At 50.4% G+C, this 13,893-nt stretch overlaps 1 protein-coding gene across 3 annotated transcripts; it reads left to right on the top strand.

The window, feature by feature from the left end:
- Window positions 1-222: 222 nt before the first annotated feature.
- On the top strand, window positions 223-13,584 carry LOC1281797 (laminin subunit beta-1). Of its 3 annotated transcripts, none has more exons than XM_061641179.1 (17): window positions 223-399; window positions 1,688-1,887; window positions 3,773-3,886; window positions 3,963-4,016; window positions 5,664-5,922; window positions 6,550-7,229; window positions 7,293-7,978; window positions 8,059-8,079; window positions 8,155-8,761; window positions 9,183-10,147; window positions 10,226-10,322; window positions 10,392-11,368; window positions 11,431-11,783; window positions 11,856-11,997; window positions 12,071-12,259; window positions 12,341-12,485; window positions 12,558-13,584. In XM_061641179.1, exons 3-17 carry the CDS (start codon window positions 3,826-3,828, stop codon window positions 12,692-12,694), a joined length of 5,373 nt encoding a protein of 1,790 aa, XP_061497163.1. In that variant the 5' UTR covers window positions 223-399; window positions 1,688-1,887; window positions 3,773-3,825; the 3' UTR covers window positions 12,695-13,584. The 3 variants fall into 3 exon arrangements, with proteins under 3 accessions (XP_061497163.1, XP_061497165.1, XP_061497164.1); XM_061641181.1 differs by having other exon boundaries at window positions 259-403; XM_061641180.1 differs by lacking the exons at window positions 223-399; window positions 1,688-1,887 and adding an exon at window positions 3,263-3,442.
- The last annotated feature ends 309 nt before the right edge of the window (window positions 13,585-13,893 follow it).

The raw sequence follows: 13,893 nt of genomic DNA, 5'->3' as shown, positions 1-13,893 counted from the left end.
CACACCGTTGCTGCATAGGAGCTACGGTAAGCTGTTTTGCAGCTTTGCACTCTTCCTTTATCCTTTACGCAGCTCCAACCCTGTGTGCTGCGCTCTTCCAGTGTGTCTGCTTGTGCGCCATGGCAACCGTCACGCACACCACCACAGCGTGTCGATCGGCGAGCAGATCTTCTACCCATAGCAGCAGCAATGAGAGTGAGAGAGAGAGAGAGAGAGAGAGAGAGAGAGCACGCTGCTCGACCCACTCTCGCAGGCACGTCTTGCAAGGCGGATCGCGAGGCTTGGGTGGACTTTATGCTCTGCTCACGCATCATAGCTGAAACGTCTCGCGTAGATCGTGCACGTCGGACAGTTGGAGACGCGCTGGTGCGTTCCGTGGACGGTGGTTCCTTCGCTTTGGTAGGTGTGTGGAGGCAACCCTTCTTCTGCCCGTGGTCCTGTGGTTGCCGTTCTGACATCATGGAAACTGCAGTTGTGAAAAATCGGATGTGAATTCTCCATTTCGCGGTGTCAAGTGTTGAAGAGCTGGCGAAGATAGAAGAGAGGTGTTTGCGATCGAACAAATCTAGCGGTGTGCTGTGTCTTGGGTGCTTTAGAAGAGTGTCAGATAAAGCGTTTGGTGGTGCGTGGAGTCTTTCTGTGATTCTGTGATGTGCCCGTAACAGCGATGCGATTTTGCTTCTTTTCCCAAAAGTCTGGCAACACAAACAGCTCGACGGTGGCAGTACTGCAATAGGAAAGAGAGAAAAAACAACGTGAAAAAAAACACACACACACACACTTTCTGCATACACACGGGATCGCAGCAGGCTGGGCAGCGGAGGAGGCGAGTGCGTGCGAGTGAGACACCGCACGAACGAGTGAGATTTTCAAGTGAGATGAAGTGGATGAGCCTACCAAGCGCACTGCGTTGGTTAGAGGGAGACGGGGCGAAGCGACCAAAATCACGGCTGCATTTCCCGAATCCATCTTTCATCGTCCGCGCGCATTCCTTCTCGCTCTCGCGCACACGCGCATGGGGAAAAGTTATGCTGTCGCGGTGCAGTGTTTTATGTTTTGTATTCCACTCGAGCAAGAACGACTTTATGCCCCAGCGACGACGACGGCGACGAATTCGGTGTTGATCTTCCGCTGCAACCAGCCACTAATACAAATGTGTTGTGTGGCGGTGGCGGCGCATTGGTGGCATCAGCGGATTCCACAAGCGCGCCGTGCCGTGCCACACACACGCACCAGATGGTCCCCAGCCAGTCGCGGGCGCTCCATTCCGAAAACACTGGGAAAGTTACAAGATAGGGATTCGTTCGCCGTCCCTATAAGGGGGCCAGTGTGTGTGTGTGTTTGTGTGTGTGTGGATGCATTTTTGGATACGTGTGTGCAGTGAAGACACAAACCGCGATCGACGCAAACCTCACGATCATCTTCTAAAGGCAGTGCTTTTTATGTTTATTTTTATGCTTGCCAGCAAGCCTGTGCGACCGCGAGACCTGCGGTCAATTCGCTGACCTCACACGTGTGTCGGCAAATTGTGCAGCGTTTAGCTAAAAGTCTGTGTGCAGCAGTCATTTGCAGCTTGCAGCAGTGTGAGCAGAGTGCACTGTGGTGCTTTAAAAAAAGAGCGAATTTTTGTGATCGTTAAAGTGTTCATATTTAATCATTTTAACATCGTGTGTTAATCTTTTTGCAGCAACCGCAACAACATTGTGTCAAGTGAAGTGTAGTGTCGAAAATCCGGGCTTGAAAGGGCTTCAACAACCTGCTTGTGGGGGATTGTGGAAAATTACCTGTGCCTTGTGACGAAATTTTGCACCATCCTGTGCAGTGTGAAGATCGGCGGACCTGCTCCAACTACCTATGAGTAGCTGGTACACCATTGCATGCTGAACGGTAAGCAAACGCCTCATTCTGGCCCGCGATCGTCGTCGCATTGATCGTAGGTGGTAGTATATAGTAATTCTTTCCACTGCAACAGCGCTACCTACCGAGCAACCGAACGAAACCCTTTTATGGGGAAACGTGGTCGTTCTGCAGAACAAACTTGTTTGTTTTGCCCTTTTTGGGACCTTTGTGCGAAGCATAAAACGGGACCGATGCTTGGAAGAATGCTTGCTTCCCCCCGTAAGGTTTTGCTTCAAAAGAGAAGAAAGATCAGTTCCTGATGTCAAACACGTGTACGGTTCGGACCGATCCGTTGCCACATGTTGGCAAAATGTCGACGTTCGCTCAAAAGAACCGTTTCCGAACCTAACTGATGACGTGATCGCAGCAAGAGTGATAACACCTTCTTATCCCGTCGGTCCCTTGCCGACCTTGCTGGTTGGTAGCACCGTTTCTCATTCCCTTAAGCAACCAATGAGCTCCTCGTGTACTTTAATTGATATCTTGCTTAATGCCTTGCCGTGTCGGTGTGGTAAAGTGGCGATAGGAATCTGCCGGAAGCTCCTCACTGATTGGTGTTGTACATTTGTGCCCAACTGTAACCGACCCAGGAATGGATTGAGGGAGGAGGAGGCGGGTGGTGCGTCCAGGGAAGCTCATTAAAAATGCATACGATGCAAAAGTGTTGCGCTGCAACGTTGTCGCTTCATTCAACACATTTGCGCCATTTCACTGGATTCCATTGCGAATGAAAGCGAGATCTTCACTTTATTGCTGCTGTTGGGGTTTGCCGCTGTTACCCTTGTGATAACTATTGTAGATAATGAATGAAGGGCTGTTTATTGGCAGGGGAAACATTAGCCCAGTTTTAGTATGTTGCAAACTGTGCAGGAATGCTCTCCCGTTGGAGTTGAAGTCGTGCAAGTTCGTGCACTGCTAATTGAAAGACCCCGTTCGAAGCAAATATGGCAAATTTTCGTCTTCAACCTGTCTTGTACGTGATTAGCACATTTCAGAAAAGGCGTAAATACTTTGTGTGGTTGGATCAGTGTGCATTCTTCAGCACATCTGCACTTTAGATCCCTTTTTTTCGTGGAATAACTTTTTGGTATTTTATACAAATTCTAAGACATTACTTGGGGTTTGTTCTGTGTAATTCATACGCGATTCTACTTCCTCTCAAACACCACTTCACTCTGGGTAGTGGTGGGGATGTTCCCCCCTTCGATAAAGAAACATTCAGCAAACAGCAGCTATTTATCTCGGACCAGCGAGTGCCTTGCAGCGTGTGTAGTTTCAGCAGGAAGGTTCAACGGACTAACGCGGGCGCATATCGGAGGAGGGTAGTAGAACGAACAAATATCTCACACTCTTCTGCCACAACCAACCACCAACAACAAGTCGGGGCAGTAGTATCGCCGACCGATCGCCATGTGCTCCGACTTCCCCCGGGGCCGGAATTAGTGCCTCACGAACCACCACTCTGTACTGTGTGCGCGTTGCCGCGTGAAGGAAGTGTGTTGGTCGTTTTCGTCTTGCTGGTGCTGTACTGCCATTATCTGTGGTGGGTCGGGAACTGTGCGAGATCTGACGTCGACTCCGGCTGGCGCGGCCGGCCAATGGAAACAGGGAACTGTTCTTTCACATGCGCGACGGGCAGCATCAGAACAACAGGGCTTTTCTTATCAGGGCCGGATACGAACGCGAGAAGGCTCACTATCGCTTTACAGGAGGGTGGTGCATGGGTGCGAGTAGTCGTCTCTCAACTAATGGGGCTTTTTCATAAAGGAAGAACATGAATCGTGGTTTACAATTAGAAAAATGGGATTATCGGAGCAAGATTCAGGAAAAGTAATACTGTGTGTGTGTTTTTGCCACTCTTTTTCCATTTCAGATTAGGAACGTTATATTAACGTTCCTACCCATGTATAGCTGGCCGCGGCAGCGATGGCCAAAATAGGATCGTCATGTCTAGCATACGTAGTTATTAATTTATTTATTTTCCATAGTAAGTATGCCGTCGGGTGTGAGAATCCCTTTCCGAAATTGAAGCTAATGAACGTTGTTTTTTCGCACTTCCCCAGGTCTAATCTTAAGTAGCAATGCACAGCGCCGACCAGCATATGGTAGAGATCGATGTAAGTATTAACAACATGGATAGGATTAATGTACTGAGTTCGGAGTCCTTTCGACTACAACTACTCACTCAGAGCGTCATTTGTGTGTTGTGTCTAACCACTGAAGCATGAGTTCTTTCCGGTTGAAGCCCATTCACAATCATTGGAATGCACCCTTAAATAGCTCTTAAGATAATAATGCACGTAACTCTCATCTCACTCATCATTACTCATATTGCACGACGACGGAATACTGTCCCGCTGTGTTTAAGCAGTTCCTTCCGTGGTAGCTGTAGCATCAGACAGCATCTCTGTCCCCACCCATCCGACCCATCCGGAGCCGGTGCTGCGTGGCGATCAGCAACCGATCGATGATGGGGATTCGATGGAGTTCACCGACGAGGATGAACCGACAGCGGGCGATTCGTTCCCAAACCTCCAGTACACGGGCATGATTAACAATCACATCAATTACAACAAGTACAACTCGATCTTCTATCCGCCGGGCAGTTTTGTTCCGGCAGGGTTGGACGATGCCGAGCTGGACGAGAAGTTCTCGTCCCGTGCGAATCGTCAACATCATCGTCGTCGGATGCATGAATCGGAACAGTATCGTAGCATGCAGCATCATCGATTCAGTGGCCCCTCGCAGCAGCAGCAGCAGCAACAACGTGCAGGAGGTTATCTAATTACCGCTTCAAATATCCAACCGGCTCCTCCAATTCTAAACATCTCCAGAAATATGACCTGGAATATCGCACTGTCAAACCTCCGTTGAACTGTGTGTGTGTGTGTGACGGGTCCGGTGTCCTCGTTATCTCCTGATCCTGAGCAATAGATTCTCTCCCCGTTGGTTGGCTGCTTCTGAAACCTTCTAATGATGGCCTTCAAGCGCACCTGCTTACGTCATAGGTTGTGAGTCCTCCTCAAAAAGCGGAGTGATCACAGCTCTATCTGCCCCGACCCGACGACGGCTGAAGTTCCATAGCATCTTCCGTAACACGTAAACTCCACTAATCTGCTGCGTGTGCTTACCAACCGGTCGTTAGCAGCTCCCAAAATTACACTCATCAAATCAGAGCCAATGCACAATTGGGGGCAGCACAGTTGGGGATATCATTAGACTCTGTAGAGCACGCTTTGGTCGTTCGTAATCCGCAAAGATCGTTCGTTCGACTACGGCTTCGAATCTAACCTTGGTGACTTGGTGGTATGGTGGTGTACCAGTGCTTATATTATCCAATTCCTGCCTTAGTCGCATCTGCCCATTCCAAACCGCTTGCGTTCTGCATCTTCCGAATGTTTCTGCCTTCTGCAAGCAAAGATAAACTCCTCCCGGAGCCGCCTCGTAGCGGAGGAGCGTTTGTTTACAGAACGTGCTTCCAGAGTTCCGTACTTTTCCCGTTGCGTTGGTGTATGTTGTTCCTCGTTCATGCCTACTCTTCCTATACATGTCTGCAACATGTGCGTTCCCTATCTCCGTCCCAGCGCTTGGGTTGGGTGAATGGTTTCCTTTGGGATCTGGTTGATCTATATTTAACTGTGCTTCGTTTTTCATTCAAAATCATCGCTATAACATCCCCTCTCTCTCTCTCGCTATCGTTTTTGCCACTTTCTCTCCCCGATCTCCCTCTTGTTCTGATAACTGATGTCGTCAACTCCTAACAGTAGCCAGCAGACCACCGATCCATCGTGTCCATCCGTGTGAGCAGAGCTCGTGCTATCCGGCTACGGGCAACCTGCTGATAGGGCGTGAGAACCGGCTGGAAGCGTCGTCCACCTGCGGCACGGTACGACCGGAACGTTACTGCATCGTGTCCCATCTGGAGGAGAAGAAATGCTTCCTTTGCGACACGCGCCGCGAGACGGAGAACGATCCGATGCGCAACCATCGGATCGGTCAGATCATCTACAAAATGCAACCGGGGTAGGTATGAAGCCGCGATGAACTCCTCCTCATGACATCATCCCGCTTGTGGACATTTACTCTGATGGGAAGTGTATGTTTTAAGAGGTTTTGTTTTTTTTTGCTGGACCTTTTGCGCGAAACATTACGCGATTGCAGCATGTGCAGCAGCGCAACCAAGATAAGATAGAATGTATCGGAGAGTTTGTTTTTGGTTTCACGCAGCCCCGGCTTCGGCTGGGGATAAACAAACACTGCCCACGAACGGCAAACATGGTGTGCAAATAAATGTTAAGCATACAAACAGACGGCCAGCATCCGTCCTCGTCCGGGCCGTACGAGCAACCGGAGCCGGAGCAGTTGTCAAAATTTAACGATGACTAAAAACCATCCGCCGATCCGCACATCTGTTGTCGGTCTGGTGCGCGTACGTACGCGATCGATTGATTTTGTTGGTAGTTTGTATGGATCATGCACAAATAATAATACGTACCGAGTTATGTTACGTCATCCGTTCATGGACGACCAAGCGAAGGAGGATGATGTCAGGAAATGGATGCATTTAGAAATAGTTTCCTTCAAAGCTAAGCTGTTCGTCTTGTGACAATATTTTCAATAGTAACTTCAATGTGCTTCCCCCCTCCTCAGCACGGTCGAGCAAACCTGGTGGCAGTCGGAGAATGGGCGTGAAAACGTTACCATTCAGCTGGACCTCGAGGCAGAGTTTCACTTTACCCATCTGATCATCGTGTTCGCGACGTTCCGTCCGGCGGCGATGCTGATCGAGCGATCGTACGATTTCGGCAAAACCTGGCACGTGTACAAATACTTCGCCCATAGCTGCCGCGAGTCGTTCCCGCACGCTCCGCTGGTCGCGCGGAACATTACCGACGTGATCTGCGACCATCGGTACTCGGGCGTCGAGCCGTCGAAGAACGGTGAGGTGATCTACCGGGTGCTGCCGCCGAACATGAACATCGAGAACCCGTACGCCGAGCACGTGCAGAACATGCTGAAGATGACGAATCTGCGCGTCAACTTCACGAAGCTGCACTCGCTCGGCGACAACCTGCTGGACGATCGGGACGAGATACAGGAGAAGTACTACTACGCCATCTCGAACATGATCGTGCGTGGTTCGTGCTCGTGCTACGGCCATGCATCGCGCTGCCTGCCGCTCGAGGGCGTCCGGAATACGGTGGACATGGTGCACGGTCGGTGCGAGTGCACGCACAACACGAAGGGCTTGAACTGCGAGGAGTGTGAGGACTTCTTCAATGATCTGCCCTGGAAGCCGGCCCTTGGCAAGCAGACGAACGCTTGTAAAAGTATGATCGCTGTTAGAGCTTTCTTTTTGAATGACTTTTAATCGATTTGTTCCTACCTTTCAGAGTGTAACTGTAACAACCATGCGACGAGCTGCCACTTTGACCAGGCCGTTTATGAGCACTCGGGACGGGTAAGTGGCGGCGTGTGCGACAACTGTCAGCACAACACGCAAGGCTACCACTGCGAGGAGTGTGCGCCGTTCTTCTATCGCGATCCGAACGAAGACATCCAGAGCCCGTACGTGTGCAAACCGTGCGACTGTGATCCACGTGGCTCGCTGGACGATGGCATCTGTGACTCGATCGCGGACGAGGAGAACGGCATCGTGGCCGGTGCGTGTCACTGCAAGCGCAATGTGAACGGCCGTCGGTGCGACCACTGTCGCGAAGGGTTCTGGAACTTTGACGAGCACAATCCGGACGGTTGCCAGCCGTGCACGTGCAACACGCTCGGTACGGTGAACAACTCGGGCTGCAACGTGTACACTGGGGAGTGTATCTGTAAGCGGTTGGTGACCGGGCGCGACTGCAACCAGTGTATGCCGGAGACGTACGGACTGTCGGACAGTTTGGAGGGCTGTACGCCGTGCAGCTGTCATCCGGGAGGTTCGCTGGACAATAGCTGCGACGTGATTACGGGACAGTGTCGATGCCGGCCGCACATGCAGGGACGCGATTGTAGTGAGCCGAAGCAGCACTATTTCATCCCCACGTTGCACCGTATCCTGGAGGCGGAGGTTCCATCAACTGTAAGTGAAAGTGAAGTTGAATATCTAAGGTATCAGCATCTAATGATTGTTCTTTTTGTTCCTGTTTCTTCTTGTTTTAGTTCTGTGAATCCGGTGGAGGGGTAAGTTCTGGACAGCAGTAACATCCCCATATGTTTCTTTAACCATTTACACCCTCATGTACCTTCCATCCACAGCAAAACTGTTCGGTTGTTGTGCGTGAACGGGCAAACGATCGTGATGCGGACTTCACCGGGCCCGGATTCATTCGTGCGTCCGAAGGTACCGTGCTGAAGTTCACCGTAGACGACATACCGAAGACGATGAACTACGACGTGATGGTGCGCTACCAGCCGCAGATGAAGGGCGACTGGGAGAACGTGCGCATGACGGTGATCCGGCCGGAAGTGTACGACCCGGAGGGTCCGTGCGCCAACTCACACCCGAGCTACGAGCGCGACATCACCACAACACTGTCCGAGTACGAAACGAGCGCCATCGCCCTGCACGACATCTGTCTGGAGAGTGGCAAGACGTACAAGTTCATCGTGTCCTTCCAGCGGCACGAACCGTACGACGATAATCCGACGGCCCAGATACTGATCGACTCCATCGTGCTGATACCGCGCATCGAAATCACACCGATCATGCAGGGTTCGCACCAGGCCGAGGTGCGGCACCGCGAGTACGTCAACCTGGGCTGCAACCACACGTACTACGACGTGAACTACATCCTGAACGCGCCGGAAGAGTGCAAGGATCTGCTGAAAACGATCAGTGTGTACATCAACAACGGTGCCATGCGTAAGTATGAAACGATGTTTAGCCGCTAGTTTGGTGCATGCAAGGGATGTTGCTATCAATCAGCTGTGTGCGTAATCAGCGATGCGTTCCACGAAGGCCGTGGTATCTTATCAGAGCGGTTCACTAGTAGTGGACGGCATTGGCTGATTAATGTTTCGACAGCGAGCTAGAATTAGACTGACTGACCGTTTGTTGACACTGCTTTGAGCCGCACCTTTGCATAGGTGTGCAGGGAGAGATGGTTCACTTCAAGCCGTTAGCTATTGTGTTTCTCCTGCACTCAGGAGTATTGCTAGGGCTTTTCCAGAGCTGTCTCAGTCAAGATATAAATCCAGGAGAAGTGGAGCTGGAACCTTGTTAGAATTGAAGCGTTGGTCGAGTCTGTGATCGTTGTGCTAATGGTTGTTCGTTTCCATTCCAGCTTGCGAGTGTAATCCGACCGGTTCGAAAAGCAAGAAGTGTGCCGAATCTGGAGGTTTCTGTACGTGCAAGACGAACGTTGTGGGACGGCAGTGCGACCGGTGTGCTCCGGGTACGTACGGCTTCGGACCGGAGGGCTGCAAGGCCTGTGACTGTAACAGCATCGGGTCGAAGGACAACGACTGCGACCTGATTACGGGTCAGTGTAACTGCCATCCGAACACGTACGGCCGGGAGTGTGACCAGTGCCAGCCGGGCTTCTGGAACTTCCCCAACTGTCAGATTTGCGAGTGCAACGGCCACACACCGACGTGTAACTCGAAGACGGGCGAGTGTCTCCACTGTCAGGACTTTACGCAGGGCTGGAAGTGTGATCGCTGCGTCGACGGGTACTACGGCAATCCGCTGCTCGGCTCGTCGATTGGATGCCGACCGTGCCGCTGCCCGGACACGGTTGCGTCGGGCCATTCGTACGCGAACGAGTGCTATCTGCATCCTTCGACGAACGATGTGATCTGCTCGTGCGAGGAAGGCTATTCCGGCGCGCGGTGTGACGTGTGCGCGGACAATTACTACGGCAATCCGGAGAAACCGGGCGGCCAGTGCCAGTCGTGCGACTGTAGCAACAATGTCGATCCGAAGCGCCCGGGTAACTGCGATTCGAAGTCGGGCAAATGTCTGCAGTGTCTGTACAACACGGAGGGCGACCATTGCGAGTACTGTCGCGATGGTTTCTATGGTGATGCGCTGCGGCAGGACTGTCGGGCTTGCGATTGTAACCTGCTCGGAACGAACCAAACGATACAGCACTGCGACCGGTACACGGGCCAGTGTCCGTGCCTGCGCAACGTGAAGGGACAGTACTGTGACGAGTGTATCGAAAACCACTGGAAGATTGCTAGCGGCGAAGGTTGCGAGGCGTGCGATTGTGATCCGGTCGGGGCGCTCAGTGAGCAGTGTAATCCGGTAGGTTGTCGTTAGAGTAGGAGGAGGAGGAGATTGGAAGGAGATGGAGATACTAATTGCGATAATTTCCTTTCACAGTACGATGGTCAGTGCTCGTGCAAACCTGGCTTTGGTGGACGGCAGTGTAATCAGTGTGAGGCTTACTTCTGGGGCGATCCGAACGTGGAATGCAAACGTATGTATATGCTCAGAGTAAATTGTATAGAAGGTTGTCTTACATCACGTGTTGGGGTTTTTGTTACAGCCTGTGAATGTAATGCATACGGCTCTGCAACTCAACAGTGCGACCGCACGACCGGCAAGTGTGCCTGTAAGTCTGGCATTGGCGGTTACAAGTGCGATCAGTGCGATCGAGGCTATCTCGGCCAAGCTCCGTACTGCGAACCATGCGGCGAGTGCTTCGACAACTGGGACATGATTCTGGACGGGCTGCGGAACGAAACGGATCGTACGATTGAGGAGGCGAAAACGATCAAGAAGCTTGGTGCCACCGGTGCATACAAGAAGGAGTTCGATTCCATGTCGAAGAAGATCGCACAAATCGAGGGCCTGCTGAATAACACCATCTCGGATCGGGAGATCGAAGCGATTGGCGGCGAGATTGACCGTATTCGCAACCATCTGCAGGAATCGCTGCACAACCTGGAGGAATCGGAACGGAAGCTGCAAGAGACGGACTCGAACATTAAGCTCGCCAACATCGAGATCGTTAATCTGGGCCGTCGGGCGGACGACGTGAAGCAGATGACCAACTACCTGAAGGACAATGCGACGAAGCTGCAGGAGGGCAACATCGAAGGTGCGTTGAATCTGACCCGCGACGCCTGGTACCGCGTGAGCATGCTGGGTGAAACGAACATGAACATCACGGCGATCAACAGCCGGGCGGAGAACTACTGCCGGCGGGCGGAGCATCTGATCAACAAAAATCAGGCCGACGTAGTGCGCAACCACGAGAACAACGAGGCCGCCTTCCTGAAGTACCAGGAGGAGCTGAACGATCTGAACGGCAACATGCCGGATCTGAACCAGCGCATCTGCGATCGGCATGGCGATCCGTGCGATGAGTTCTGCGGCGGTGCGGGCTGTAAGAATGGATGTGGCGGGCTGCGGTGCGAGAATGGTGCGTTGACGCTGTCCGAGAAGGCACTAGACTTTGCGAAGAAGACCGAGCAAAACATTAAGGAGAAGGAGGAGCTGGCGGATGATATTCTACGTTCGGTAAGTATGAGTGATGCAGCTGCGCGGGATAAAATTCTTACCTTTCCACTCTGGTTTGTTAGATGTCGCAAGCGAAAGCCAATGCTTCGGAGTCGTACAAGAAAGCGAAGCGAACGCACGACGAAACTCAAGCTCATCTCGAGGACACGAAGGATCTGATCGATCGTGCGAACATACTGGTTGTCAAGCTGACGGACATGATCGAAAACACAACGGCGTCGCCGGGTGAAATGCGCGAACTTATCGAGCAGGTGATGAGCTACACACTGCAGCTCGATCCCGAACAGATCGATGATCTTGCACAGAAGATTCAGGATGCGGTATCTCACCTGGTCAATGTGGAATCGATCATCCGCAACACGGAGAACGATCTGCGACGCGTGGAGATGCTCAAGTCTGATGCGCTGGATAAAAAGTAAGCGTTTGTGTTACAACTCGAACATAGTTTTGACTGTTAAACGGTTATGATTTTTGCTCTTTTTATCAGGGAACGCGCAGAAAAGGTGTTAGCGGGCGTGTTGAACATTACACGCGCTCTGGACGATGCGGACGATGCCCAGAAAAAGGCACGCCAATCGATCAAGCAAGCAAATGCGGACATTGCTTCGGCCAAGATCGATCTGGAGGAGGTTTGTAGACTGTCGATGTGTGTGTGCATGTGTGAACCGAACTGTTATACTAATATTTGTCATTTGATTTCAGATTGATAAGGAAACGGAAGAAGCACAGAAGCGTGCCAACTCGACGGCTAATGCGGTGCTAGCGCTGCAGTCGCGCCTTGAACAGCTCCAGAAGGACAACATTCGCAATGAGCTGGACGCCAAGGACATCAACAAACAGGCCGAAGACGTAAAGGACTCCGCTAACAATGCGCACGAACGTGCAACACAGGTACTCAAGCGACTCAAGCAGTTTAGCACACTGAATTGTATTCTAATGTGGTGATATTTTTGTTTGGTTCTGCCTATTTAGCTTAAAAACGATTTCAAGACCGCAAACGAGTCACTCACGGCACAGGCTCGGCGTTCCGAGAGTGCCCGGGAGCGTGCACAAAACTTGCTGAACCGTGCCTCCAAAATTACCGTCGACACGACCACTCAGCTGTCAGCTCTGCAGAGTAAGTAATGGAGTAGGGAGCGATCTGAAGAGCATGCTCAACCAATTTGTACTTTTCTCTCACACTGTAAAGGTATGGACGATATCTACAAATCGAACGAAAAGGAAATCCAGAATCTGGAAGCTGAGCTGAACGATCTTACCGGAAAGATCACGTTCTACCTGCAGACGATTCAGACCAATGCGGAGCGCTATCGTCAGTGCACATAATGTGTCGAAGATTCCAGCCTGCTTTCCGCAATAATTAAGCAATTACTATGTGTTCACAGTCGAAAATTGTAGCAAGAGAGGGGTTTTTTTACGAACAATTATTCTAGAAATACACCTAGAGCAAAGAAGTACTACGCTTTACGATACTTCTTTCGTAGTATCGGAAAAGTATAAAAGAGTCTTGCGAGAAGACAGAAAACTAGATAATCTTCGTGCCAAAAACAAAGAGAAAGGAAACAAAAAACAATACGAATATGCGAAAAATAGAAGTGTGCGTTTAAGTTTGAACCGGTGCCGATAAAGAGAGAGAGAGAGAGAGAGTTTTCCCTTGGTGTTCGTTTATCCTGTAGATGCTAATAACTTTTGATTTCCAGCCCCGTATTAGATTCTTGTTAGGGCTCGTCACTAACAACCACGAGGTGTGTAATTTAAGATTTGTAAGGAATGTTCTAGCCGTAAGAGAAGCCGAGGGGTTTGTCAGTACCCTCGAGCCCCATTGAGACACATCCAGTGCATTTAAAACGTTTTTCCTACAGCTTCCATGTTTTCATTTTTAAAAAGAATAGTGTATTAGTCAATGGTGCACCTTTGATGGTCACACTCACACCGAAACCATACAAAGCTGGTGTCGCAATTCTCGAAAAGGAAATAGTCTCGAAAATAGCAATAGACGATAGGAAGTATCAAAACGGAACTAGATTGAATGTTCCTTCAATATTTCAACAACTTGACAGCAAATAGGTATGGTCACTCGTACCTATCGCAAATCGCCATACAATTGTAGTGTTTTAAAATGCTCGTTTTTAACCCTGATTTTAAGTGGAACCAATAACACCTAAATTGTACGCAAGTCTGTTCGTCGTAAATAATAAATATCTTCAATGTTTTAACTGATGTGTATGCGGGTAAGAATCCATCATGTAAGAAAAAAGGCGAGTATTCCGCCATTTACAATCTTACATACGGAAAGAAATATGAAATTCGCTTTAACGTAGACCACGTGTTGAATTTTGAACAGAAAAGCAATTACCACAGTTGCGTTGTGTTTAATCATCTGTGGTATTCATGTGAAAGCGGTGTTTTCTTCAATATTTCGCTTTGTTCAAACACATGCCTCATGTTTGTATTTTCTAAACATATATAAATGCATGACAAGTCCTCAAACCGGAAAGAAAAAGGGTTTGAACCATGTATTGAAC

Source organism: Anopheles gambiae, chromosome 2 (assembly GCF_943734735.2).
Source record: "Anopheles gambiae chromosome 2, idAnoGambNW_F1_1, whole genome shotgun sequence".
In the NCBI taxonomy this organism is placed as follows: domain Eukaryota; kingdom Metazoa; phylum Arthropoda; class Insecta; order Diptera; family Culicidae; genus Anopheles; species Anopheles gambiae.
This window is presented reverse-complemented; position numbering and strand designations above follow the sequence as displayed.

What these genes read in the sequence shown, in the direction of transcription:
- LOC1281797 (XM_061641179.1), top strand. Translation starts at nt 3,826, where the DNA reads ATGGCCAAAATAGGATCGTCATGTCTAGCATACGTAGTTATTAATTTA. An exon ending in TCAGTGAGCAGTGTAATCCG is followed by an intron (nt 10,148 to 10,225) that starts GTAGGTTGTCGT and finishes TTCCTTTCACAG; the next exon opens with TACGATGGTCAGTGCTCGTG. An exon ending in TCAGCTGTCAGCTCTGCAGA is followed by an intron (nt 12,486 to 12,557) that starts GTAAGTAATGGA and finishes CACACTGTAAAG; the next exon opens with GTATGGACGATATCTACAAA.